Below are 26,438 nucleotides of genomic sequence, written 5' to 3' on the forward strand. Positions count from 1 at the left end.
AGCTTTCTGCAAGCTTCCAGAGGAGACCGAGTCTCAGTTGACAAGACATCTCAGAGGGAGTGCAGGGAGGATCTTGCAGATTGAGGCAGCCCTTCTAGAGGAGTGGGTAGACACAGATGATATGCCACTCACTTGCTCCACTTGGGCAGGTACTTTTACGAGAGGCGGTGTTCCGCTTTAAGTTTTTGCCTTTCGAGATGCACAGGAGGATGCTTTCGTAGGTCTTTTGGTGCAGGGATCAGATTCAGAGTGGTTCCTCGACCTAGACCCCCGGCTACTCTCCACCGGGTCTTGGAGGCTTTGGCTCTACAGGGGAGTTCCCATTAGGTATTTGCAATGGGACCCTGGAGAGTGGGAGTGGATTGACGCAAGGCATCGAGAGAAGAGCATCCCCTTCTTTCGTTACACGGTCACTAATGCCAGGAGATTTCAGCTCAGTAGTAGAGGTTGGAGACCTTCCAGAGTTCCCTCATTGGGAGACATTTGATATCACTGCGGATCTACAGAGGTGCTTCTGGAGGAGACTCTGGAAATCCCACAAGAATAGAAAGATCACTCTCTTCTTTTGGCTTTCTATCCATGGTGGGATTGCAGTGAACCTTTGGAGATCCAGGTTCGGAGCCGACCCTACTTGCCCTCGTTGCCTCTCTGCTTCGGAGACTGTTCAGCATTGTTTATGGGATTGCAGATAGGCGAGGATGATTTGGATGGAGGTAGCCAGGATTTTCAGTCACTTTGCCCGGGCTCAGTGGCTTGGCTTTCTCTTACAGGGCCTCAGGTATTCTATGGGAGACTTGACTCCTCTCTTGCCATTTTGGTTCGACGTCATCAGATTGAGTCCTGTTCGTTGGATGTGGTACCACACCTTCCTTTTACAAATGTACATGCCTCTGTGGATACTTCTTGGGAGATTTTAGCGAGCATAGCATCCTGGCATATCTGAAGAGCCAGATGCACAAAGGCTATGGAGGATACTCAGGTTCATCCCTCGCACACTTTGGCTAGGACAGACACTGTACATACTTTGATGGCCGTATGGATGACTATACAGGGAGACTCCCATGCAACCTCAGCTAGGAGGGCTTCTTTCTTCAGGGAATGGAAGAATTCGCCTTTCTTCTCTGAGACTCCTACAGGGTGGAGGTGGCACTTTCAGCCTCAGCCTTGGTTGTTCTCCACCTCACTTTGAGGGGGTTTTATTTATCCTCATGATTTGATGATGTTGTATTTCCGCTCAGAGCTTGCTCTAGCGAGTTTCTTTCTTACCTAATAGAAGTCTCTTTTTTGCAAAAAAAAGAAATGCCCTTGAGATATTCGCCAAGGATTTAAACATTGCCTCAACACCAACCTTCCAAAAAAGGAGCTTCCTCCTTATACTTTTCAAAACGCGAGTAAACTGCTGTAATGAAGAGATACCCATATTGACCTGGCATCCAAGTATCCGACAATGACACCCCTCTGAATCCAATATCAGCCCCCCATCTGCAGTGTCCTCATCACTAATCCAAAAGCCATTGCATTTATTCCAATTAAGTGCGTGGACTTGCTCCAGTGCAAAACAAATCCAAGGCTGCCCTAAAAGAAGTGAGAGTCTGAGGAGTGACATCCAAGAAAACTATAGTGTCATCTACCAACTCACTATCTAACAGCTCTTTCTCCCGTCTCAGGGGAAGTCTGAGCTCCACTTTATGAGCTTGAGATCTAATAAAGATACTCAAACCTTCAACCACAAGCAAAAAAAGAAAAGGGGCAAGACGGCATCCTTGACCGACTGATCTGTAAATGTGAAATCTCTCTTCCTTTACTCCTCTGATAAGCACTTGGCTGTGGGGTGATCTGTACAAACAGAAAACCCCTCTAATCCATGCATCTGAAAATCCAAAAGGAAGAATGTTTCCTTCGAAAAAATCCTAGTCTCAAAATCCAAGGGTAAAATGGACAGCCTCTGGTTGCTCTGTATGGCCCAATTTGCAGTTTCCCAAAATGAGAATATATTATCAAAAATGCTTTTGCCATGCACAAAGCCTGTTTGCGTATCATAAATAAGATTCGGAAGAGCGGACTGCAAATGCACACTAATTGCTTTAGCTAGAATTTAGTAGCATCAGCCTAAAAGAGTGATTGGCTTCCATTGTGACACCAGATTTCTGCAATCTCTCATGTATGACACCCTCTGCAATCTCTCATGTATGACACTCTCTGTAAGTGAATCCACCATAGCTCTAGAGTCCCCGACGCTGTGCAAGGCTGAGGTAACATGGTCTCCACACAAAATGCCAATTAAAAAGAAAGATATAAGTGAAGAGACATGGAAGCTAGCTAGGAACGGATTGGAAATATGGAAAGCATAACAAAAGGCAGAACGGAAAGGAAAGAAAGTACAAGTGCAAGGCAATAACCAAAATACTCACAATGTATTGATAGTTTGATGTTGACTGATGTAATAGACAATAGACGAGTACAACACTATATAGTGTGACACTAGACTCTAGAAAGTCACAATGTCTATAGGATATCTCCCAATATGACACGTGGCACGTCTAGGACTCACTAGACTATAAAACACCACCTAGAACACACATTTTTTACTCACTTTGGCTTCATATTCCAACACCCCCCCATGAAGGCAAGGTGAGAGACTACTAGAATGGAACCAATAACATAACATGACAATGACGGTCATCAAAACTGTGCATGCCAATCTAGAACTAGACATGGCTCCCACACAATCTCAAAGGCATGTGAGCATGGCTCAGAGACTAGTGAGCATAACAAAGAAAGCTCATCTAGCATGGCTCAGAGGCTCATCATGCATGGATGCATGATCAACTCAGAGGTCTAGGAGACCAATGCACCAACATCCTAGAACTCTCAAGCCAGGCCTGATAAACAATTAGGCCTATCAATGCCAATACATGGCTCCCACAGTACATCCCCCCTTGGCTTCATAACAGGACATGTTAGGAAGCCACACACCAAAATAGGAAAACCAATACATCCTTTTAGGAGGACTATCCAAGGCAGAGGACCTTTACAGTCAATGACAACCAAACACTCAGTTACATATCATTTTAGGGAGACTACGTAGGGCAGAGGATCCCAAAATACATCAAGCTGTAGGAATAATAAAAATTGATCTCTTAGGAGTAAGAGATGTCCTCCAAGTAGCCACTGCACATGTGTGCACATCCCTGCGAGTCGATGATGATGTCGATGAAGCACTAGGCATGGATGCCCCAAAATATGTGTCAGTGAAGTCCATGGGGTAGCTACATGGAGCGGTCATGGCATGACTCTCAAAATAGAAGATGGAGAGTCACCAAAAAGTCAATGTAGAGGCTGGAGGTGCCACAAGGACTAGTAGAGTCACTCAATATGCAAGCCTAGCACCACGGGCAATCAGAGAAGTAATCGGAGAAGCCGAGAAGTAGCTGTACCTCACATCAAGATCATTTTTCTTTATCTTCTTGCTGCAAATTAGTGTGGAGTCTACACACCGTTATAGAAGGCGGATGAAGTGTGCAATGTGGCAGCTCAAATGGCGAGAAGATAGAGCTTCGTGGGCAACAAGAGAAGCGTGAGCAGCAGCGTGGGTAGCTAGAAGCAGCGTGCGCAACTAGATGGCGGACAGAGAGAATAGCTATGTGGGCAGCAAGAGAAGCTGCGTGGACAGCTATAGCTTAGCTTCATGGGCACCAACTGGAGCAGCAAAAGATGGAGGTGGAGATGAAGAAGTGACAGTATGCTGGAAACTATCATCCTGTGAACTCAAGAACAAAATGCACGCACAGGAATAATTTTCGTCACTTTTTGCAGGAGCTATATCTGTTCATAGAAAACTCGGATTGCAATGATGTTAAAACAAAAATTGTGGTACTCAAGGTCCTCTACAAATTTCCTAAAGACACAAAGTCGTGATTCTACTTCCAGATCTAGATAGAAGCGTCACATCATTCGCAGGTCATAGAGAGAGCAACAGAAACAGCACCACTCCAGGACGTCTTTGTAGCTGAAGGAAGGAGAAGAGCTCACCAAGGGAAGAGAGGTGGCAAAAGCTCAAGTTGGAGAAGACCACGTTGGAGGAGAATCCCAATGTTGATGAAGCCTTCAATGGAGAGGAGTAGGAAAGGGGACCTTCTCCAAGAGAAGAGAGGGCAACTTCTCTTTCCGGCTACCCTCTACCTCATGGAGAAGCAAGGAGGAGGAGTATTCCAAAGCTAGAATTGTTATTGAAAGGTTTTCTAGTAAGCACTTTCCAACTTAGCAAACCAAGCTAAGGCTTCTGCTTATGAAGGAAGGTGTGTGGAAGGTGGTTAGTGGCAAAGACCGAAAACCTGAATCTGATGGAAAAAAAATTCTAGCGTGGGAAACTCTCAATGACAAAGGTCTTTCTATCATTGGTTTGGGTTTGTCTGATGACGTTATTCATCACTTGGATTTTGATGACACTGCACATGAATTGTGGAACAAGCTAGAGCACTTCTTTGGCAACAAAACTATCAATTCCAAAGTATTTCTCAGACATGAATTATTTAAGCTTCATATGAAGCATGAAGATTTTCTTAATGCTCATTTGAATCATATGAAATCCCTCATCACTCGACTTGCTGCTTTGAAGGCCCTTGTTGGGGAAGTCTGAAGATGATCAGGTGGCTCTCCTCCTTTCCAGTATTGAAGATATTCCTCAGTATCATGATATCATACCACCGCTTCATGTAGGACGGGATATGTCCTTTGATGAAATGGTTGCAATGCTTCTCAATCATGAACAAAGGCACAAGAATGTCCATGAGGAGCATGCATTATATTACAAGGGTAAGAAGCCAATAAAACCTTTCAAATTTATGTATTGTAAGAAGCTTCGCCATGCAGAGGACAGTTGTTTTTAGAAGCTTGCCAAACAACAATCCAAGGAGCATGCTAACATCGCTGCCGCTACCACAAGTGAAGATGGAGAAGATGACACTCCTGAAGAGACATGGAAGCTAGCTAGGAACGGATTGGAAATATGGAAAGCATAACAAAAGGCAGAACGGAAAGGAAAGAAAGTACAAGTGCAAGGCAATAACCAAAATACTCACAATGTATTGATAGCTTGATGTTGACTGATGTAATAGACAATAGACAAGTACAAGACTATATAGTGTGACACTAGACCCTAGAAAGCCATAGTGTATATGGGATACCTCCCAATATGACACGTGGCATGTCTAGGACTCACTAGACTATAAAACCACACCTAGACCACCTAGAACACTCATTTTAGACTCACTTTGGCTTCATATTCCAACACCTCCCCATGAAAGCAAGGTGACAGAATACTAGAATGGAACCAAGAACAGAACATGACAATGACGGTCATCAAAACTGTGCATGCCGGTCTAGAACTAGACATGGCTCCCACACAATCTCAGAGGCAAGTGAGCATGGCTCAGAGGCTAGTGAGCATAATATAGAAAGCTCATCTAGCATGGCTCAGAGGCTCATCATGCATGGATGCATGATCAACTCACAAGTCTAGGAGACCAATGTACCAACATCCTCGAACTCATATGCCAGGCCCGATAACCAAATAGACCTATCAAAGCCAATACATGGCTCCCACAATACATCCCTCTTGGCTTCATAACAAGACATGTTAGAAAGCCACACACCAAAATAGAAAAAACAATACATCTTTTTAGGAGGACTATCCAAGATAGAGGACCTTTAGACTCAATAAAAAAACAAATACTCAATACATATCATTTTAGGGGGACTACCCAGGGCAGAGGATCCCAAAATACATCAAGCTGTAGTAATAAATACAAATCACTCTTTGTGAAAAAGATGTCCTCCATGTAGCCATTGCACATGTGTGCACATCCCTGTAAGTCGATGATGATGTCGATGAAGCACTGAGCAGAGATGCCCCAAGATATATGTCGGTGAAGTCGTTGGGACGGCTACCTGGAGCACTCACATGGTGACTCTCAAAATAGAAGATGGGGAGTCACCCAAAAGTCGATGTAGAGGCCTCAGGTACCACGAGCAATCGGAAAGTCGATCAATGCGAAGAACCTCAGGCACCAATCAGATAAGTAATATCAGGAAAGTCATGAGCACTCGAAGAGTCAATCAATGTGAAGATCGGGCACCACGAGAACTCAGAGAAGCAATCGTCGATAGTGGAGAAATATCCAGAGCTCACATCGATCGGTACTAGCAATCATAGGTCGATGCCGGGCCATGTCATGCTCGGGAGCTCTCGGGAGCCTACATCAATCTCTCCGTGCCAAGTGAGAGAGGACAATGTCACCAGGCCAAGTGAGAAGTAGAAGAAGTAGAATTTATTAGCATCCTCGGGGGGCCAAAAATGACCCATGGGACCCGTCTCGATACAATGTAAAAAGAGTCTCCTCAAGGAGAGGGGTCAGGAGTCTATGAGTTCCTGACAACAGGTAAAAAGACGAGTGACAAAAGATCCCAATGCTGCCGGAGAGGCAGTGGAGAGAACTGATGTCAACTGAGCGGAGTCCCCCAGTATCTGCTAGTAGTCCTCCCTGATATGTGCATATCGGGGGCACTGTAGAGCTACATGTGCCTCTGTCTCAACTGTCTGCATGTCACAAAGGGTACAGACTCTAGCATGTCTAGGCTGGTGTATCCAAGCTCCCTGCTCAATGGCAAATGTATGAGATCTGGTACGGAACCTGGCGATCTTTCTGCGATATAGAAGGGGGATAGGTGTGCTAATATAAGACTGAGCATGAGTCTCTATGGACATGTATGTAGACCAACATGTGGGATTTATGTTGTCTTGGTAATATTCCAGCTTTACCCTCTTTTCACTTGTCAACCTGTGATTCCGCAAAGTGCTCAGTAAAGATAGTTGAAACTCTTGCATGTTGAGAGAGCAATGTCAGGAAGTAGAAGACCGATGCCAATGCAGGGAATGCGAGGGAGAGAGAATTCAAAGGCACATATGAGCTGTAGAAAAATGCGGGCAGTTTGGGCAGCTCATTGCAGGCACTTAGCAGAGAAATAGTGGCGGATTTGGCAACTGTTGCAGGAGCAGCAGCGTGGGCAGAGAGTTGCAGCGTAGAGCAGCAAATATGTGGGCAGCAGCGTGGGCAGGAGCTGGAGCAGCAGCATGGGCAGGAGCTGCAGCGTGGGCAGCTTCGGGTCAGCAAGAGCTTCGTGGTAGGGTCAGCAAGAGCTGCGTGGGCAGCTTCATGGTAGGGCAGCAAAGGCGGGTAGAAGAGCGAGCAGAATGGCGGGCTTGTTTGCTGCTTGCGCCAGCTGAATGGCGAACAGAGGAGCAGGCAGAAGATCCGCAGAGTATTGGCGGGTGCTGCAGCTCCACATGGTCCTTCCTTGCTGAGGCTCGAGGTCTTCGATGGTGAGGCTTGGGTAGGAGGAGAACAGCTCAAGATGGAGAGGCAAAGGAAGAAGGGAGAAGGGAAGGGGAGCTCCTCCAAGAGAAGAGAGGGCAGCTTCTCTTTCCGTCCACCCTCTACCTCATGGAGAAGCAAGGAGGAAGGTAGGCTCTGATACCATATGAAGAGACATGGTAGCTAGCTAGGAACGGAATGGAAATATGGAAAGCATAATGAAAGGAAAGAAAGTACAAGTGCAAGGCAATAACCAAAATACTCATAATATATTAATAGCTTGATGTTGACTGATGTAATAGACAATAGACAAGTACAAGACTATATAGTGTGACACTAGACTCTAGAAAGCCATAGTATATATGGAATAACTCCCAATATGACACGTGGCATGTCTAGGACTCACTAGACTATAAAACCACACCTAGACCACCTAGAACACTCATTTTAGACTCACTTTGGCTTCATACTCCCACAGCTCCGACATCAACTTTTGCTCTTACTAGCCATCTCCAAAATCTATCCTTTTCTCAAGAGGTAGATGAGGATGATGAATGTCTTCTAAAATATGTCCATGAGCTTGATGTATATAAGTTCTCTACCCTGTGCAGTCCCCCAAAAATTAAATGTAATAACTCCAAGGATTTTATTGCTTAAGAGAAAAAAGAATTTACATGAGCTCTCAGTGAAACTGGCCTCTAATCACTCAAAGGGCAGTGGAACTAAACCTTTAATCACTTCAGCACTTATTTACAGCTCACAAAGCATATATCACAACCATTAACCATTGCATGATCACCATTTGGCATTTACCCATTTGTTCACAAACAAAACCACTGAAAAAGGGATGGAGGCTAGAATGCCCCTGCTCAACAGACATAGACAAGTGCACCCGATTGGCCCCAAACACCGTGGCGCCCCTTTCGGTATTTCTTTATATTTCACAGTGAAATGATTACAAGTTGCATCTGGGAGACCTTCCCTACAACTGAGCATGCAGCCCCGATTCACTAAGCCTTCGCAAGGCTTTCAAGCATAGAACACCATCACATAAGTGCACTTAACCCAAAGGCTCAATCCAAAGGCATTCTCTTTTCCGAGTGCAATTCCATTGGCTGTCCAGATGCAATCACACTGCACCCCAGCTGCACTCTCTTTGAGTGGTTTCCAGATGGCATTCACAAAGCTTTTCAAAGCTCCAAAATAAAATCAGCGAAGTACCCAACCAAAGAATGACTCATGTAGCACTGCCTGAGCACCTGTGACCCAAGAAAGAGGCGGCACACAAGGCCAACCAATAGCTTATGGCAAAAAGAAATTGGAGCAGCAAAATCACAACTCACCAAGCCCTGAAAACTCAAACCAAGTCCTCAATCGCCAAGAGGACATAGTAGCCAATGCCCAATTGCATTCTCAGCCAAAGAGGAGTGCAAAAGCATGAATAAAGAGCATTTACAAGAGCCAACCAGCAAGAATTCCACTGAAAAATGCGAAAAGAAGCAATTCTGTCGCGAAGAAAAGGGAGTTCTTGGGCTCAAAAGAAGCGTGCTTCAAAGAGGAATGCATTGAGAAGGTTTTGGAGAAGTTTCATCGCCGGAAAGTCCTCCAAAACTGAGAAAAACCAGTCAACCAGCGCGTGGGACCACTCGAAATTCAACAGAAAGCTGTAGCTTTGCAAGAGGAGAGGCCCAGGAGGCAATAGAAGCAAAAAGGTCTAGAAAAAGCCACTTTTGCAAATTCGACCAGCAAAAGAAGTGCTCAGCTCTGCCCGTTCTACCAAACGCACGGAGGGAAAAGCATATCACTACGAAGGGGAGGCAGAGGGGAAGCCATCAGGCCAAACGGAAGTCGAGGAATCCAAACGGGTGAGGAGTTATGAAGAAAAACGGAATTCAGCTGAAGGAGGCTGAAAAACCAATCCAAAATCTCAACAAAGGGAGAAGATGAGAGAGAAAACCACACATGTGAAGTTTAGAAGGCCCAGGAAGGTCCAGGAATGGCAAAGGAGCATGTAGAAGGCACTAGAGCCACCTGGAACTCTAGGGGGGCCACTGAAGGTACATGGCTCTCTAGGGGGCCCATTAAAAATGCCACATCATCATTTCCCAACAACCACTCTTTTAATTCCTTGGAATGCCTTTAGGCCTAGGGATTAATTACGCTTATGTGCTAGGCACCATGCCGCGTTTAATTACACATTATTAAGCCCACGCTTGGACTTTTAAAACCAAAGTTGTCACGGTCTTATAGTACATTAAAGTACTAAGAATTTCACGCCCCCGTGACACTCAGGCTCTCTATATATATTATATTCTCTGGTTGACCGGAGTCAACACTCTTGATCATATTTAAGGGGGCTTTGACCAATGGTCGAGGCGCCTTAGTTATGGTCAAGTCTCTCCAACCGAAGCTGGCATATCTCTCCAACCAAAGTTGGCACAACTTGGTTAACTGTAGTTAACCCTCTTGGCACATGCCAAGTCCTGTTGACCAAAGTCAACAATCTCTGACCGTAGTCAACTCTGTGGTTCTCTGGTTAACCGCAGTTAACCTTCTTGGTAATGAACCAAGTCTCCCCGTACCGAAATCAGACTTTCTTGACCAGAGTCAAGTATCTTTGACCGTAGTCAATTCTTTGACTATTAAAAGAACTCTTTGATCATAATTAACACCAATGAAAAACTCATCAATAAATGGTCAACTTATGCTTTGACTTTGGAATATTTGCAGCTTGGTGACATCCCCTCGGGTTCTATTCAGTTGACCTCAACTGAAAAGCTTCCTTGTAAACATCCAAGAGCTGTGGATGATCAAACATGTCCTCATCCATCCACTTGGCATCCAATGCCGAATAATTCTTGAATTTTACAATATACCTGTCTGTAAAATTCCTTGCCCTGAGGGCCTTTGCACACAATATGGTGGACAATCTCTTCATGCTGAAGGACCTCCTCCAGCAGCTCATCAGCTTCTGGTGGATCGTCTGCCATTAGCTCTGTAGGCTCTAGCCCCCGGAATTTCTTTAGAAAACTCACATGGAAAGCATTGTGAATCCTCCAATTCTCTAACAATGCCAACCTGTATGCAACCTCATTTATTTCTTCTGTAACCCTGAAAGAACCATAGTACCTCGGAGATAACTTTGCATACACTTTCTATTTGCCTTTACACTTGCGGAGCCTAGCTTTCTCGAACTTCAAAAGTACCCAATCCCCTTCCTTGAGATCTAACTCTCTCATATGCTTATCTGCAGCTCTTTTATGTTTTCCTTAAGACCTTTCAATTGCTGTCCGGACTTGGCTGAAAGCTGTCTGGAGGTCTCTCACAAACTGATTAGCTGCAAAAATTTCATCTTTGGTTCTTAGGATAGGTGGCAGAATCACCTTCCCATAGATGACCTCAAAGGGGACCTTCCCTGTAGAGCTGTGAACTATATTATTGTAAGCGAACTCTACCAATGGTAGGTACTTTTCCTAGTCTGAACCTTCGTCACCCACATAGCATTTCAGCATATCCAATGCTGTAGAATTTGCTACTTCACTTTAACCATGTGTCTGGGGATGGAAAGAAGAAGAAAAGTTCAAATTCGTGCCCATATTGTCAAATAAAGCTCTCCAAAATAGACTGGTCATTCTGGAATCTCGATCACTCACAATGGACTTGGGCATACCATGGTGCTTAAAGATTTATGCCATGCTTAGAAAAACTTAGCCATATGATCTGCCTTTATGGTTTTGCGATCTGGAATGAAATGAGCTTGCTTGCTGAATCTATCAATGATAGTCCAAATCCCATCATTCCCTGACTTTGATCTTGGCAAATCAAAAATGAAGTCCATTGCAATACTTTCCCACGGTGCCTGAGGCACGGGAAGAGGCATAAGTAGGCCAGGTGCCTTCCGTCTATCATACTTCACTTTTTGACACGTAAGGCATTCAGTAACAAACTGATGTATATCTTTCCGCATCCCTGGCCAAAAGAAATACCTCTCTAGTGCTTGAGTTGTTGATGTAATTCCTCTATGCCCAGCATAGGGAGGTACAAGGCATTCTTCCAAAATATTTTTCCTCATCTCTTGTGTGATGCATAGGCAATCATCTTTCATTACATACCCATCTTTCAGGGAATAGTGACTGGTGGACTGTCCCACTTGCATTTGCTGTAAAATCTCACCAAAATCTGCATCATTAGCATATTGCTCCCTCATGTCTTCCAAGTCCTCATGATAAGCAATAGTCACATTGTTGACCTGGGGTCTTCGGGACAAGGCATCTGCCACTCTGTTCCGAACTCCCAGAGTATGGACAATCTAAAAATGATACATTGACAACATATTTGCCTATTTCATATGCTTCTCGGAGAGAGTTGTCTGAGTCAGAAAATATCGCAGACTTTGATGATCTATTTTAATAGTAAAATCTGCACCCAAAAGATAATGCTTCCATGTATGGATGGCATGAATTACAGCCAACAACTCTTTCTCATAGATTCCCAGATATCTCTCTGCATCCCGGAGTCTCCTGCTCTCATAGGCCACTACATGACCATTCTGATGCAAGGCAGCCCCAACACATTCCCCACAAGCATCACAATCCACCTCGAATGACTGATACAAATCTGGAACTATTAAGATTGGCTCTGTGGTCAGCCTCTCTTTGAGTGTGGTGAAGGCTGTCTTTTGAGGAATTTCCCATCTAAAAGCTGCATTTTTCTTAGTAAGATCGTGGAGTGGAGCAGCTATATCTACAAAATGCCTGATAAATCTTCTCTACTAAGAACACAGGCCTAGGAAACTTCGGACTTCGTGCACAGATTTCAGCTCTGGCCATTCATAAATGGCTTGAATCTTGGGTAGATCCATCCGTATCCCCTCTTTGGATATTATATGCTCCAAGTAATGGATCTCTTCTAGGAAGAATTCACTTTTCCTATTGTTTGAATTATCTGTAGGGTCGGAAGATACGATCCATCATCCTATTGAAAGTAGCTGGGGCATTTGTCAATCCAAAAGGCATCACCAGATATTCATAGAAGCCAAAAGTAGTGTGGAACGATGTCTTATGCACATCTTGAGGCTATATCCTCACCTTGGTGATAGCCACTCTTTAAGTCTATCCTGCTGAAAACTAAAGCCCCATTTAACTGATCCAGCACATCATCAATGCGAGGAATAGAGAATCTATTCTTGATGGTCATTTTGTTCAGTGCGCGGTAATCGACACACATATGGAATGAGCCATCTTTCTTTTGTACTAGCAGTACAGGGAAACAAAAAGAAGAACTGGGATGAATCAGCCCCTTGGACAACAAGTCCTACACCTGAGTCATAATCTCCTCTCGCTGAGTTGCACTAACTCTGTATGGGGGCCTATTGGGTGGCTTACCCCCAGGAATGAGTTCTATGCCATGATCCTCAGGTCTCTCAAGGAATAGCTCCCCTGGCAAAGCGTCAGAAAAACAATCTTTAAAATTTTCAAGAAACTGAAATTTATTCTGATCTGCCTCACTTATTTCAGCATGCATTTCCATATCTCTTTGTTTTACAAAAACCATGTAAGCTGAAACTGCAAACTTTATTTCTTTTCCAACAGAACTATTTGATACAATGGGAATAGTTTCCCCTCTTTCCTAGCAACCACACGATGTGCTTTGCCCCTATGTATAAACTCGAGCACTCTCTCAGGAAGAGTCAACTTGCCTTGCGATGAAACCAAGGCATACCCAAGACTACATCATGATGTTTCAGTGGAGAAATGAAGAAGTCTTCCTAATCCACATAACTCTGTACATGAAGACGAAGCTTCCCTATCAAGGGAGTGATTGGCATAGAGTTCCCACTAAACATCTGGTCGGAATCCAGAGCCCTGCCCAACTCCTCCGTCTTTATTCCTAGCCTCACGGCTAGATCCTCTGATATAAATTTATCAGTAGCCCCTGGATCAAATAAAATCAACGCTTGCTTCTGACTTTGCCCCATGATAGCAACAATTCTCGTTCCTCTGGGTTTGAAACATGACCCAGTATGTCAGGAATTCCTCCTGCCATTGGCTCGTGCGGTCCCGGTGACTTCTCTGCCTCTTTTCCCTTCAGAGTTGAACGCTTTTCAAGGCACTGGGCAGCCACATGCCCTTGTTTGCTGCATCTGAAGCATTTACCCTCTTTCCTGAAAGTTTCAATCTGTTCAGGGGTAAACTGTGGTCTTTCCTTATAGGGCTTTTGTACCTGGTTTCCCCTCGGCTTCTTAGGCTGAAATCCCCTCTTCTGAGCCTTGGGAAACTCTCTTGTTTCAAACTTGGGGGTCGCTGGCTTTTTACCCCCCGGTATCCCTACCTGTAGTGAAGGCACACTAGTGCATGTACACGAGACTAGCCACATTGGCTGAATGCATAAGATCTGATATTTCTTTAATATCTTTAGTGTTCACTTGGGCATGTATCTTTGGAGTGAGTCCGGCCCCGTACTTCCTGAGTTGAGTCTTGTCAGAAATTTTCTTGAAAGGTGAAACCTGCAAGTATGCATGCCAAAATTTCTGGTTGTAAGACTCAACTGCATCTTGTGCTTCCATGTGAATACTCTCCCAACCAAGAAAGACATGATCCCGAAACTGTTTGGGAATAAACTGTTTATAGAAAGCTTTCTTGAAGTCCTTCAATCCCCTGGGGGCTTACATAGTTGGCTGTTTTAGCTATCCACCATGCACTGGCTGTACCAGTCAAGTGCAAACCAACCATACGAAGCTTTGAGGACTAGGCTTCTCTGGCTTTTCCTCAAAAAGAGGTTGTACCATCCTGCGAAACAAGGGGTCGCTTGTTGCCTCTCCGAACTGAGTAATCAGCTCTCTGTAGGCATTCTCTTTATTTATCTGTATAGCCTTAGCCTGCTGTACCTGATTAGACTCTGGGATGATTGGGCATGCTGCTGTGAAGCCATTTCTGCAACTTGTCTGAGATCTGCAAACTCTCACACACACTGTGTATGCAACTGATGCACTCAACCTTTGCTTTTCAAAGAGAAAATACCTCAACAAGAGGTGTATTGCATTCACATTGTGCCAGTACAAGCTATCAACTCAAGGCATGAACTCAAAACTGTGTCCCTTTTCTGGCTTTCACAAATGACATTCACAATGCATCTGTTTTCCCCTTTTTCACTGCTCAAAGTCATGCATGTTCTTTACTTGTGTAAAATCTCTGATTTTTCTGCTTTTTCTGTTGCTTTTCTGACAGATAAAGTACTGACAGTGTACCTTTCGACACGTGAAAACTGACAGGAAAAACTCTCTTTTTTTTTGTTTGGACAGTAACTGGATGGGTAACCGGCTGGTTACACTAACCAATCTGATTGGTTCTAGTCTGGTTAGTCTGTGATTAAACTAATTGGACTGGTCACAGACTGGTTACACCAACCAAATTGGTCTCGTTAGGCCGAGCTAATTGAACCAGGGTTAAACTAACTGTGATGAGGTTAGCTTAACCTCAAGTCTGCCACCTCAGCATCTAGTCGGCCATGCCACCTCAGCTGTCTAGCTGGCAGGCCATGTCAGCTGCCATGTCATCATGCACATGTCTGCCACGTCAGACTTCACACGTGTACTGCCATGTCACTTGCCTGCTGTTCAACTGCCACGTGTGACACGTCATCATGCACGTGTGGCCACGTGTCACTGCCACGTCAGTACCTGTGTAGGCCACGTGTACTCCTAGCTAGCACCCTAGCCACGTCAGCATCTGCAAGCTTGCCCAAACCTTGGCAAAGATCTCCGTTGAGAAAAGTCGTACGTCATCACGTCAGCGTCGCTGGCTCCGTTAACCACGACAGTCATCTTCTTCGTCTTTTCACGCACGCATCACGGGTGCATAGAACCTGACGAAGGCTTTTCTGTCATGAATTCTTCCGTCGAGCATGGCATACCAAAAGGCAACGGTCTCCGTCAGTATATCCGTCAAGCAACAGACCTGCACCATCTGTGCCCGCATGAGGGTGTCGGTTATCCCTGCTAGCCCTCCGCTCGGAGTGTCAAGCAATCGTCTGCTCAGGGCATCTCCGGTGTAAACCCACGCTCGTAGATAAGCGATAGACCTTGCTTTAGCTTACTAGCTTCAAAACCTCGTCAACGCTCGCACTTTGGATATTGCTTTTGGTCACTGTACGCTTAGCCTTGGTTCACGCCTGCGTGTAGCCTATCTTCAGCATACGAACCAGAACTAGACACTCTGCACTATCTGTGCCCATTCGCCATTATTGCCTTCTTGCTAGATCGTCACAGCCTAAGGAGGCCATAACTTTGCTCTGATACCAATACAATCTTCCTGCTCTCATACGTTCTGATATTCTGTGCCATTCTCTCTCTCTCTCTCTCTCTCTCTCTCTCTCTCTCTCTCTCTCTCTCTCTCTCTCTCCCCCCACAGTACTAGGGCCCAGGACAACAGTCGGGCTAGACCCCCCCGAAGGATTTTATTGCTTGAGAGAAAAATGAATGCAAGAGTTCAACGTAGAGCTGCTCATCTAAAAAATCCAAAACGTCAAGAATTTACATGAGCTCTCAAGCTCTGTTTCTTGGCAACAAGCCACTAGTCAAATTCTAAATTACTTTCCTAACTTCCCAAAAAGAGAATATATCATTAAAAATGCTTCTGCCATGAGCAAATCTCATCTACGTATTATGAATAAGATCAAGAAGTATAGGATGCAAGCGCAAGCTGATTGCTTTTGCCAATATTTTATAGCATGTGCGCCATAAATTGATAGGTCTCCACTGTGACACTAAATTCTGCATCCTCCTTTTGGGATTAGATGTATGAGACCCTCTGTAAGTGAGTCAGGCATCTCACCCTAGTCCCAAACATCCTGCAAGGCTGAGGTAATGTGATCGCCTATCATATCCCAAAAAGTCAGGAAAAAAAGGGTGTTAAGTCCATCTGGACCTCGCCAGTTCCCCTTGTGAAGGGTAAGAAGCGCAAACTTAAACTCTAGGTTGGTGAAAGGTGCATCAAGAGAGAGCCTCATATCAAGTTTCACCAACCTAGGAATACACTGCTAGATGACCTGCCTGGCATCATCAGTGTCCTCGCTACCAGGATCTGCTGAGTTCCCTTCTGAGAGATACAACTGATGTCAGTTTCATCCCATTCTATCTATGGTATCTCCTTGTTGAGACACGTGAGCTTTTCTTCTTCTGTGTATCCCTCAGTAAATACATCAACTGGACAGCCAAGGCAATCCTCTAGCAGCCCCCCAATGCACAATATTTTCTTATTTTTGCTATGTTTTCCTCTGTGTAAGGAATATTTATACGAGTTGACTGTTTCCAAGGGCTCCCCTCCAAATGTGGCATCTACTTGTTTGCTGCGAGTCCTGATGACCATTACCTTTGTCTTATCTATATTGACCTGCATCCCCGAGTGTTTGCAGAAATCTCTCAGCGCTTCCAAATGTGCTTGCAGGCCCTCCTTGTTCTTTGCAAAGAATACTACATCATCTGCATAGATAAGCATTAATAAATCATACCCTGCAATCGGAACCCCTTCCTTGCTGTGTATTCTCATCCACTCTTCCAACTCATCAATAAATGAACAGTGCTGAAATGAGAGATAGAAACAACAATATATAATCCAAAGATGGACCAAATTATATACAAAATATGTGCTCAGTGTGCCATCCTCTATCAACACGGTACTGACTAGACGTGAACCCCTGCGACACCCAGAACTGATCTTGTACCTCCTCGTGGCAGCTTCAGAACAATTCAGCCTGCTTTGCTCTCCTAGAGCTTCGGTGGGCTTCGGAATGGTACCCCACAAACAGACCTTCCTGCTGCTCCAGTGAACAGCCCAACATAAGGCTGAGTTTGCTCCTACGAAGCTGACCTCCTTGCTGCAGTGTAGGCAGCCAATGGTGAGCAAATCTTCTGAACCCCCCTGCTACAGTGGTGGCAGCCTAAATTGAGGCACCAAAGACTCTCTAGCATGGAATGCTGAATGCCCCCCGCCCCCCCCCCCTTCTCCTCTTGGGGCCCTTTATAGGCCTTGAGTTCACTAGACTGCCCAACCCAGTCTGCAGACTGGCCCAACCTGCACATGTATACATAATGGGCCCAAATTTGCCCAAATGCATAAGGATGTGAGGAGCAAAAGCTTTCTTTGTCAAGACATACAAAAAAAATTGGTTTTTCACGCCAAGGTGCAGTAGTAGAACACAAGACCAATGGATGGCCATTTCCAGTTTGCAAAAAAAATTACTTCACAGGACACCAAAGTGCTTCGAAATGAGATTAGATGCAGTGACTACATGCAAGGCTACTGAGCTAATTTTGTCTCACAAATGCTCCTGAAAGCCAGCACCCATACCTGAGACTCCAAGGTGATGTTCATACAATTCAGCTCTCCCTCCATTTGCTTCCGATCATGCACTATTGCTGCCAATGTGATTGCCACAGTTGCTAAAACGCAAACAAACATCTCAACCTACAAAGTATCACATGCTCCCAGCTTCAGATTTTCCAACATTTCCACATATACGTGTATTAATAACTATAACAGATGAGTTAGCATTACACAAAGATTTACAGTACTTAAATGTTTAATAATCTCAATTCGTATGCCACAAATAATATTGGCACAGCAATCTCAAGTAAGAGAATCAAGCTGAACAGAATGGATTAAAGAAGAGGAGTAGATCACCAACAGCATCATATTTGAGATTTTCATTCAAGTTATAATTCCATCAATCTTCCTTGTTCATCTTAGAAAAATGGCTCTAAAAGCAAGAGAAACAGAAGTACGCAAAAAAATGAACAGATGAAGCACAGCAAAATCAACTCCTTCCTTCTTCTATTTACAATGATTATTGCATGGTTTTTGTATATTGAACCAGTTAATCACTCTGGACGATCAAAAACTACTGGAAATGCTGCCCCTGCTTTTGTGCTAAGCAAAAAATGGTGGAGAAGAGAGAGAACCACCACTCTCACTATGGCACTTGTAAAAAATGCCTACGAATCTTCTTTGAAATCCTGAGAGGAGTCCTTCACTATACCCTTCCCCACACAGGTCAGGCAAAAAAATGCATGATTGTAGCAAGTGCTTTCTCGGGAAGGGATATTACCTCTTTCCTTTTGAAAAAGAAGGGATGGCCTTCAAGGCACTCCTTGCGAGCTTATGGACCCTTAGAAAGTAGCCAACTCTATCTAGGGTGGTGGTCTCCTGAGTTTTCACCTCACAAAAAAAGGTCTACAGTGATCCCGTGGGTTGAACTCTCAGACTACCCCTTTTCTTTATGCAACCAAGCAGCAAAACCCTACAGCAGCATTGGTAATGTTGTGGGGGTCATAAATGGAGAGGTTTACAAAGAGCAACCCCTAGTGTATAAGAATCCCCTATGTGCCTAACTAGATATAGCTAAAGACCTTCCAAGAAACCCTTGTCATCCTGCATAGAAATGGAGAGCTTTACAAAGAGCAACCCCTAGTGTATAAGAATCTCCCAAATTCTTATTTTTTGTGTGGGATCTCCTCTCATATAGTTAAGAGCTGCCCTCCAAAAAAAGGAAAGGCCTACAAGCCTATAGAACAGTAGCCTCCTCCACCACTAAAAACAAAAGGTAAACTCTTCCACACAAATTTACCACTTAATCAATTGGAGAAGAAGAACACAATCACACCACGAAAGCAATAGCAGACTCGGTACAATCTCCCCCCCTAGATGAGTGGCTCGCGCTTCCTCATCTAGAGTATTTATGATATTTCATAAAAGCACCAAGGAGCCAAAATTATCCCTCTCTTCCAAAATGAGGGATTTGCTTTACATAGCCATCTTAGGGCCCAAAAATGAATTCTATCCACTACCAAATATATTGCTCAAACTTGCAATAATAAAGCAAATACAAAATTGGCCCATGGCCATATATAATGCGTTGTGCGATACCTCGATCGGTACCCTCGCACTAACTCCAATCCTCGCTATGAGTTCCATCACCTGTACTCAAGCCGCCAAGTACATTAGTTATTAACAATCGATTGAACGAATCACTGAATCAACCGATCCCAACATAACCGCGCTCAAAGCACAACACCAATAACACTAGCGACATCAGTATTAACATGGAATCACCCACAATACCGACCACCTAGTATGGCAAAACACAAGCTAGTCAGGCGTCCCTAACTAACCACACAAAGTATCCACTAGGACCCCCGCCGCGTCCGGTGCACTCCTATGGAGTACTTTGCCATAGTCACACTTGACTAAAATAATAATGTCCAAAGCAAGATATATCAGAAATATAATTTCCGTAACATCCCTCTTGCTTGGATTGCAACTAACCTCAGTTGTGTGTTTGATTGTAGGAACTCATGAGGTCTGGAAAAGTTCGAAAGAACCGCTCAGGCATCCACTGAGCATCATCTCTCGTATGATTCTTAAATTTGAGCAAGTATTTAGTATAGATATTTCCTTTTCGGGTCGAGGTCTGCTGATGATCAATAATGCATTCAGGTTCTAGAATTTATTCTTCATCAACAATCAATGGATCCTCTTCATAGACAGGATGAATAGGTAAAGGTCCTTTGAAAGGCTTCAAGAGGCTGATATGGAAAGCATTATATATTTTCCAATTATCAAGTACGAAAATTCTATTTTGCTTTGGACATTATTATTTTAGTCAAGTGTTACGAAAATTATATTGCTAATATATCTTGCTTTGAACATTATTATTTTAGTCAAGTGTGACTATGGCAAAGTACTCCATAGGAGCACACCGAACGCGGCGAGAGTCCTAGTGGATACTTTGTGTGGTTAGTTGGGGACGCCTGACTAGCTTGTGTTTTGCCATACTAGATGGTCGGTATTGTGGGTGATTCCATGTTAATACTAATGTCGCTAGTGTTATTGGTGTTGTGCTTTTAGCGCGGTTATGTTGGGATCGATTGATTCGGTGATTCATTCAATCGATTGTTAATAACTAATATAATTTGGATAAAAGATATGTTGTCGTCCCCTAATCATAAACCTAGTAAACCACATTTTGCATTTTTTGCCCAAAGCCCGATTGTCTCATAACTATAGTAGTAAAATTCCATCTAACGATATCAAATTAATTTTCAATATCCACTTGAATGATAAGAACATCCTACTGAGTGTATTTGGCATAATCTATCCCAATATAACCATTTGCAATATTGTCCATTTGCCTGCAAGGCACAAAATAGTACTATATGCAGGGTGAAGGAACTCATAGCGAGGATTGGAGTTAGTGTGAGGGTACCGATCGAGGTGTCGCACAGTGCATTATATATGGCCATGGGCCAATTTTGTATTTGCTTTATTATTGCAAGTTTGAGCAATATATTTGGTAGTGGACATAATTCATTTTTAGGCCCTAAGATGGCTATGTAAAGCAAATCCCTCATTTTGGAACAGAGGGATAATTTTGGCTCCTTGGTGCTTTTATGAAATTTTATAAATACTCTAGATGAGGAAGCGTGAGCCACTCATCTAGGGGGGGGGAGATTGTACCCAGTCTGCTGTCGCTTTCGTGGTGTGATTGTGTTCTTCTTCTCCAATTGATTAAGTAGTGAATTTGTGTGGAAGAGTTTACCTTTTAGTTTCAACCACCCAAGAGAAAATGGATACAAGAGGGCAACAAGCCTCAAAAGGATCCTAGATTGGCAGCAAATAGTGTCTAGGACATGTAATTGGAAACAGTTTCTCATATTTCTTGCTCTTGACATTATTTTATTTTAGTCAAGTGTGACTATGGCAAAGTACGGTGATTCGTTCAATTGATTGTTAACAACTAAAGTGAGCACAGGTGATGGAACTAGTGCTGAGGATTAAAATTAGTGCGAGGGTACAGATTGAGGTGTCGTACGGTGAATAGCATGTGGCCATAGGCCAATTTTGTACTTGGTTAATATTGTAAACCTTGGTCAATATATGTGATAAAAGGCATAAACTATTTTTGAATAAAGTAAGCCCAAAGTGGCTTTGTAGAAAGAATGGTTAGCGATCCAATTTTGAGCCCAAAGAGGCTTTGTAAAAGACATTCAATGTAATCTCTTACTTTTGTGAAAGGAAGGATAATTTAGGCTCCTAAAACTTCAATGAAATATTCTAAATACTCTAAATGAGGAAGCGTGAGCCACTCATCCAGCGGGGGGAGACTGTACCCAGTTGGTTTGTCTCACTGTGCCTTGGTTAATTTTCATTTCTTTCAAGTGGTGTTTTGTGAGCATAGAACTTCCCCTTTTTGGTTTCACCCCCCAAAGCCTAGGTCTCAAGAAACTCCTCCAATAGCCAAGAATGTCTTTGATGCACTAATTGATCAAGAGGCTGATGAATGGGATAGCTGAAAATGCTAAGGATGCAGAGGATGAAGTAGCCAGACCTGGTTTGTCTTAAAGTTTGAAGCTGAGTTAAATCAAAAAGATGCAATGATGACAAACATAGATGAGGAGGGAGAATCTGAAGAAGAACTCCCTCCTCCTGAGCTAACAGAGAGACATTGTTCTAAAGGCTAAAGCCCTGGCAACAATTTAGAACAAGAGATGACTTTTCCAAGTGAAAGGAGACACCATGGCCCCCAAGACCCAGCCCCAAGGCTAGAAAGGGGAAAAGCAAAAATGGTAAGCCAGCCCATCTCCATGCTCACACTTGATGTGCGTGGATTAACTGACCCCAACAGAGGGTTAGAATTAGCTGGATGGTTGAGGATCAACTCTCTTTCTCCAATTTTCCTTGCACTTCAGGAGATTAAGATCATTCGACAAGTGTTGGAACAAAGAGTGAGGTCAATTGACAGACGAAGAGTTTGGTTTTTTACTGATCATGAAAAGGGCAGGGGAGGTACATCCATTGGCATCATTTCCCACTTCCAAGAAGGAATTATTAAAGTACTCAAAGACACGAAGTCTAATTGGACAAGAATCCAATTTAGGATGAAAGAAAAATCCCTTTCAACCATCTCAGTATATGGCCCCAGTGGTGTGTAAAGTAGAAAACAAATGTGGGATACAATGCCAGATTTTAAAGATGTGATGATGTTAGGGGATTTTAACATGGGAGAGAATGCTGATGATAGATGGTTAAGGAAAGGATTTGTTTTAAGGGGCACAGAACTACAACTTTGGGAAGAGCTTGAGGAACATTTACAGCTTGTGTCCGGACATTGGCAAGGTGGGTGAGTACACGCGGTGCAATAGATAGACTGGTGACAATAGAAGACAGGCTAGACTGGGAAAATGTTATATTGCACAAGTCTTACTAGAGAGATCTATATCTTGCTCTTCTCAGACCTTCTCTACCCTTCTCCTTTTAGATCACAAACCTGTGCTTATAGTTTGTGATTTTGGAAGGGCACACAAGCCTTCTTCCTGGTTTAAGGCAGACCTTTCCTTTTCCAAAGGATGTCTGTACACCAGACTATTAAGGACATCTGGTGTGAGGCCTTTGCTAAGTTTAGCATGGTAGGAGGCAGTCCTTAACACCCAGGTGGCTCTTAAGTTAGCCAAAAAAAAAAAGGGCTACTATTAGAGCAAGAAGGATGGACAAAATAAAGATCACTATTCAAGAAGCAGAATCAAAAGCTAGGCTAGTGGATGTGGATGTGGATGTGGATGTGGATGAACAAGAAGAACTTACAAGAGTAAAAAAGGAACTGAATAGATCATACTAGATGAATCTAAACTTAACTTCAGAGAATGGTGGGCAGGAAACTTGACAGACCTTCCAAGGAGATGTTTACACTCATCAAGAGAAAATTAGCGAAGGAAGAAATCCCCCTCCTCATAAAAGAGGACAACACTTATGCAGTATCCACTGAAGGAAATTTGCAGATACTCCCATTTTCAGAGACTACTGTTTACTTCTATTGAAGCCAATGAGGAGGTTTTAGATGCTAGAAAGAAGTACCAGCAATTTAGAAAATGTATCGCGCACAGATTTGACCAGACCTTATTAGACAAACCCCTCACATTGGAGGAGCTAAATAATGTTGTAAATGTAACGGCTAATGATAAAACCCGAGGTGAATATGGACTTCCTATGAATTCTATAAGTCCTTTTGGGATTTCATGGGCCTGATCTTCTTAAGGTCTAGCATGAAACTGTAGAACAAAAGCTTCCTAGACACATGAGGTATTATCCAGCTCTTACCTCAAGCTGGTAGAAAAGAGGAGCTCACGAACTAGAGACCTCTCACAATGCTAAACTGCGACTACAAGATTTTGCCAAAGCTCTTACATTAAGGATTCAGAAGGGAATGGGATCTTGGATACTCCAAGAGCAAAAGGGCTTTATTAAGATTAGGCATCTACTTGAAGCCAATATCTGGGACAATTGTAAATATGGAAAGGAGTGAGGGTAAGAAATATGTTTCTTAAAAGTGGACTTTGATAAGGCATATGACAGATTGGACTGGGGTTTCTTAATTCAGTCTTTTCAGGACCTGGGGCTGGTCAATTAGGTAGACTCAATCAAACTTTTGCTAAGCAATGCTTCAGCTAAAGTCTGTCGTAATGGAGAAATGTTCCTTTCACTTTAAAAAGCTCTATCAGGCAAGGTTGCCCTCTTGCACCTCTACTTTTTGCTATTGCTGCCAATGCTTTAGGCTGGCTTCTGCAAGACAAAGTTGAAAAAGGGAAGAACGACTCCCTTCAAGTAAACAACTACTATCTTAGCAATTTGCAGATGATACCAATCTTACCCCCAGGAACTCTAAACAGGACATCAAACGAGTTCTTGAATGACTTGAGACGTTTGCAAAGCATATAGGTCTCTAGTTAAAGCAGGCTTCTATACCTTAAAAGGGAGGGACTCTGAGACCTTGAAACAGTGGGATGCCTCAAATTCTGTAAGGGCATAGTTTCATACTTCTTGGCATATGAATGGGGTTTGAAGTGTCCATGAAGGACAGGTGGGACTGGTTCCTAAAGATATTCAAAGAGAAACTAGAAAATTGGGATGGTACACAAGCAAATCTGGCTAGGAGAAGGATTGTACTCAATCACTGCATTTATCCACTGAGCATTGTCTATCTTTATTGTTGGTCTCCTACTAAATCTGGCTTGGAAAATTTCATCTAGCTTTTAAGATCCTTTGGGGTGGTAGTCCAACAAGACGAAGGATCTCTAAAATCAAGTGGTCCTTCTGTACCAGAGCCAAAGAAGAGGGTGGATTTGGAGTGGTTGACATTGAACAGCCATCCTACACCTACAAGCTTGCTACCACTTGGATACTAAAGGCCATCCTCAATCCTGAATTGGATGGGTCCTCACTCATCCTGAGAAACTTTTCCTTAGTTAAATCAGTGAGAGATCCTAGATGGAAAAACTACCAAAACTTGCTACTATCTGTAATCCAGAACCCTACACCACTAAGGGAGCCAACTTTGAGATCTCTTTGGGACTCTTTTGAGGCTATCAAAAGTCAACTAACACTCTATATGGGTCTCTGCTATTTTTGAAAACCATCCTTTAATGGCAGTTATGTCCAGGCAGCCAGTATGATTTTCAGAAAAGGGTTGTAATCCTCGGGTCAACTTTGGGTGAAGGAGGAATTCAAATTGAAAACCTGGCCGGAGATTAGGAGGAAATTTAGGTTGACGAACAAGGAAAGAGATCTAGTATGGGAAGAGTCAGGTTGTGGTCAGAAGAGAGACAATAGAAAGGGGGTACTTCCCTAGTCTGGTGGAAGGAATTCAGATGGGTAGGTTGCAGCCATCTTCTTCCCATCCCCACACCCAAAGAGGGCTCTAATGAGGTTTTCAAAACCTTCATAATAGATGGAAACCTAATTACAGTAGACACAAATGGAAGAATAGAGTTCTTCAAATATGGGACAAAGGAATTCTAGAGAAAATGTCAACACTCCTCTGGTTTATATTACACAAAGCAGTGTGGTCCAACAGTAGAAGTCTTATGATCAATAAAGGGAATGGGAGTTGTAAAAGGTGCCCAGGTTTAAGGAATATGTTTTCCACCTATTTGTGGCCTACCCTAATGCTAGGAAAGCCCTCTTTAAAACTCCAAGGTTTGTACATAAGAGACGTTGTTTTGAAAGGCCAACGTAGCTATTGGGGTAGGTAAGACGACCATAAGGGGTGGGTCCAGGTAGTGCAAGATTCTCACCAATTAAAACTTCCATGTCAACTGGTTTGACCACCCCGACCGGGTGGGCGTTCTCGTAACACAGCAAGTCCAACCATCGGAGTCACCTGACCCAAACACGCCTCTGATAGGCCTTTAAGACATAGTCAAGGGGGCAGCCGCTCCCTGTTCAAATGCGGCGGCACCCTTGATTAATGCAACGCCGCCCGTGCGACCATAACCATTTATTCATACAGTAGTTAGATTCAAACCCCACGGCACCTTACGATGACCGTTGGCAAGAATTAGGCTTTATAAGGGGTACCTTGCCCCTCTTTGTAAGTTGTTAATTCCATACTTTTGAAATACAAGTGACTTTGCATAGTTAGACCCGTCGGTTGGGTCGTGGTACTCCATGGGAAACTTTGAGCAGTGTATTCCTCATTTCAATGTTCTAGCTTCCAACCTTGTCTTTATATGTTTGACTGTGTTTTTTCTAGTACTTTATCATCGTGCTTGATTAAGCAACTCGACTCGATCGTGTACTGTTTAGCGCTTGACCGCTTGCTTCGTTTCTCGGCTCGTGTTAGAGAAACGTTGTATCGATACGATCGGTTAATGTAGCATAAAAATCCCATTAACACTTTAGCGACCACAATTGTTAACCCTGGCTCTTATGTTTTTGTGTCGACGTTGTTTTCGTTTCCTTGCAGTACATGTCTATGCGAGAAGCTCAATATAGAAACCGCGAACTGCATCACTCTTAGGACTCCCTCGAGTCTGTGGACTACAAGGAAGCCAGTAGCAATGCTCTCGTAGCTTATGAGAATTCAGAAGATTCTAGCTCTCTTCCCCCGTGCTTTGTTGCAACCACCTTAGGTGGTATCCCCGTTGAACCTCCATAAACTCCATCGATTGCTTTTCACTCATTACCAGTTCGCATGTGTGCTCGTCGTCCAATCATGACCATCGAGTATCCCAAGTTC

General features: G+C 43.6%; 1 protein-coding gene across 4 annotated transcripts in view; it reads right to left on the bottom strand.

Annotated features, from left to right (window-relative positions):
- Positions 1–26,438, bottom strand: part of LOC147882917 (osmosensing histidine protein kinase SLN1-like) — a 148,990-nt gene that overhangs the window by 103,744 nt on the left and 18,808 nt on the right. For all 4 annotated transcript variants that reach the window (XM_087400284.1, XM_087400285.1, XM_087400287.1 and 1 more), the window contains exon 3: positions 17,720–17,836. In XM_087400284.1, the coding sequence (XP_087256410.1) occupies positions 17,720–17,836 (117 nt within the window). The remainder of the gene's footprint in view (positions 1–17,719; positions 17,837–26,438) is intronic.

This window comes from Dipteris shenzhenensis, chromosome 29 (assembly GCF_047967505.1).
Source record: "Dipteris shenzhenensis isolate YYH24624 ecotype China chromosome 29, Dip_SZ_1.0, whole genome shotgun sequence".
Classification (NCBI taxonomy): Eukaryota; Viridiplantae; Streptophyta; class Polypodiopsida; order Gleicheniales; family Dipteridaceae; genus Dipteris; species Dipteris shenzhenensis.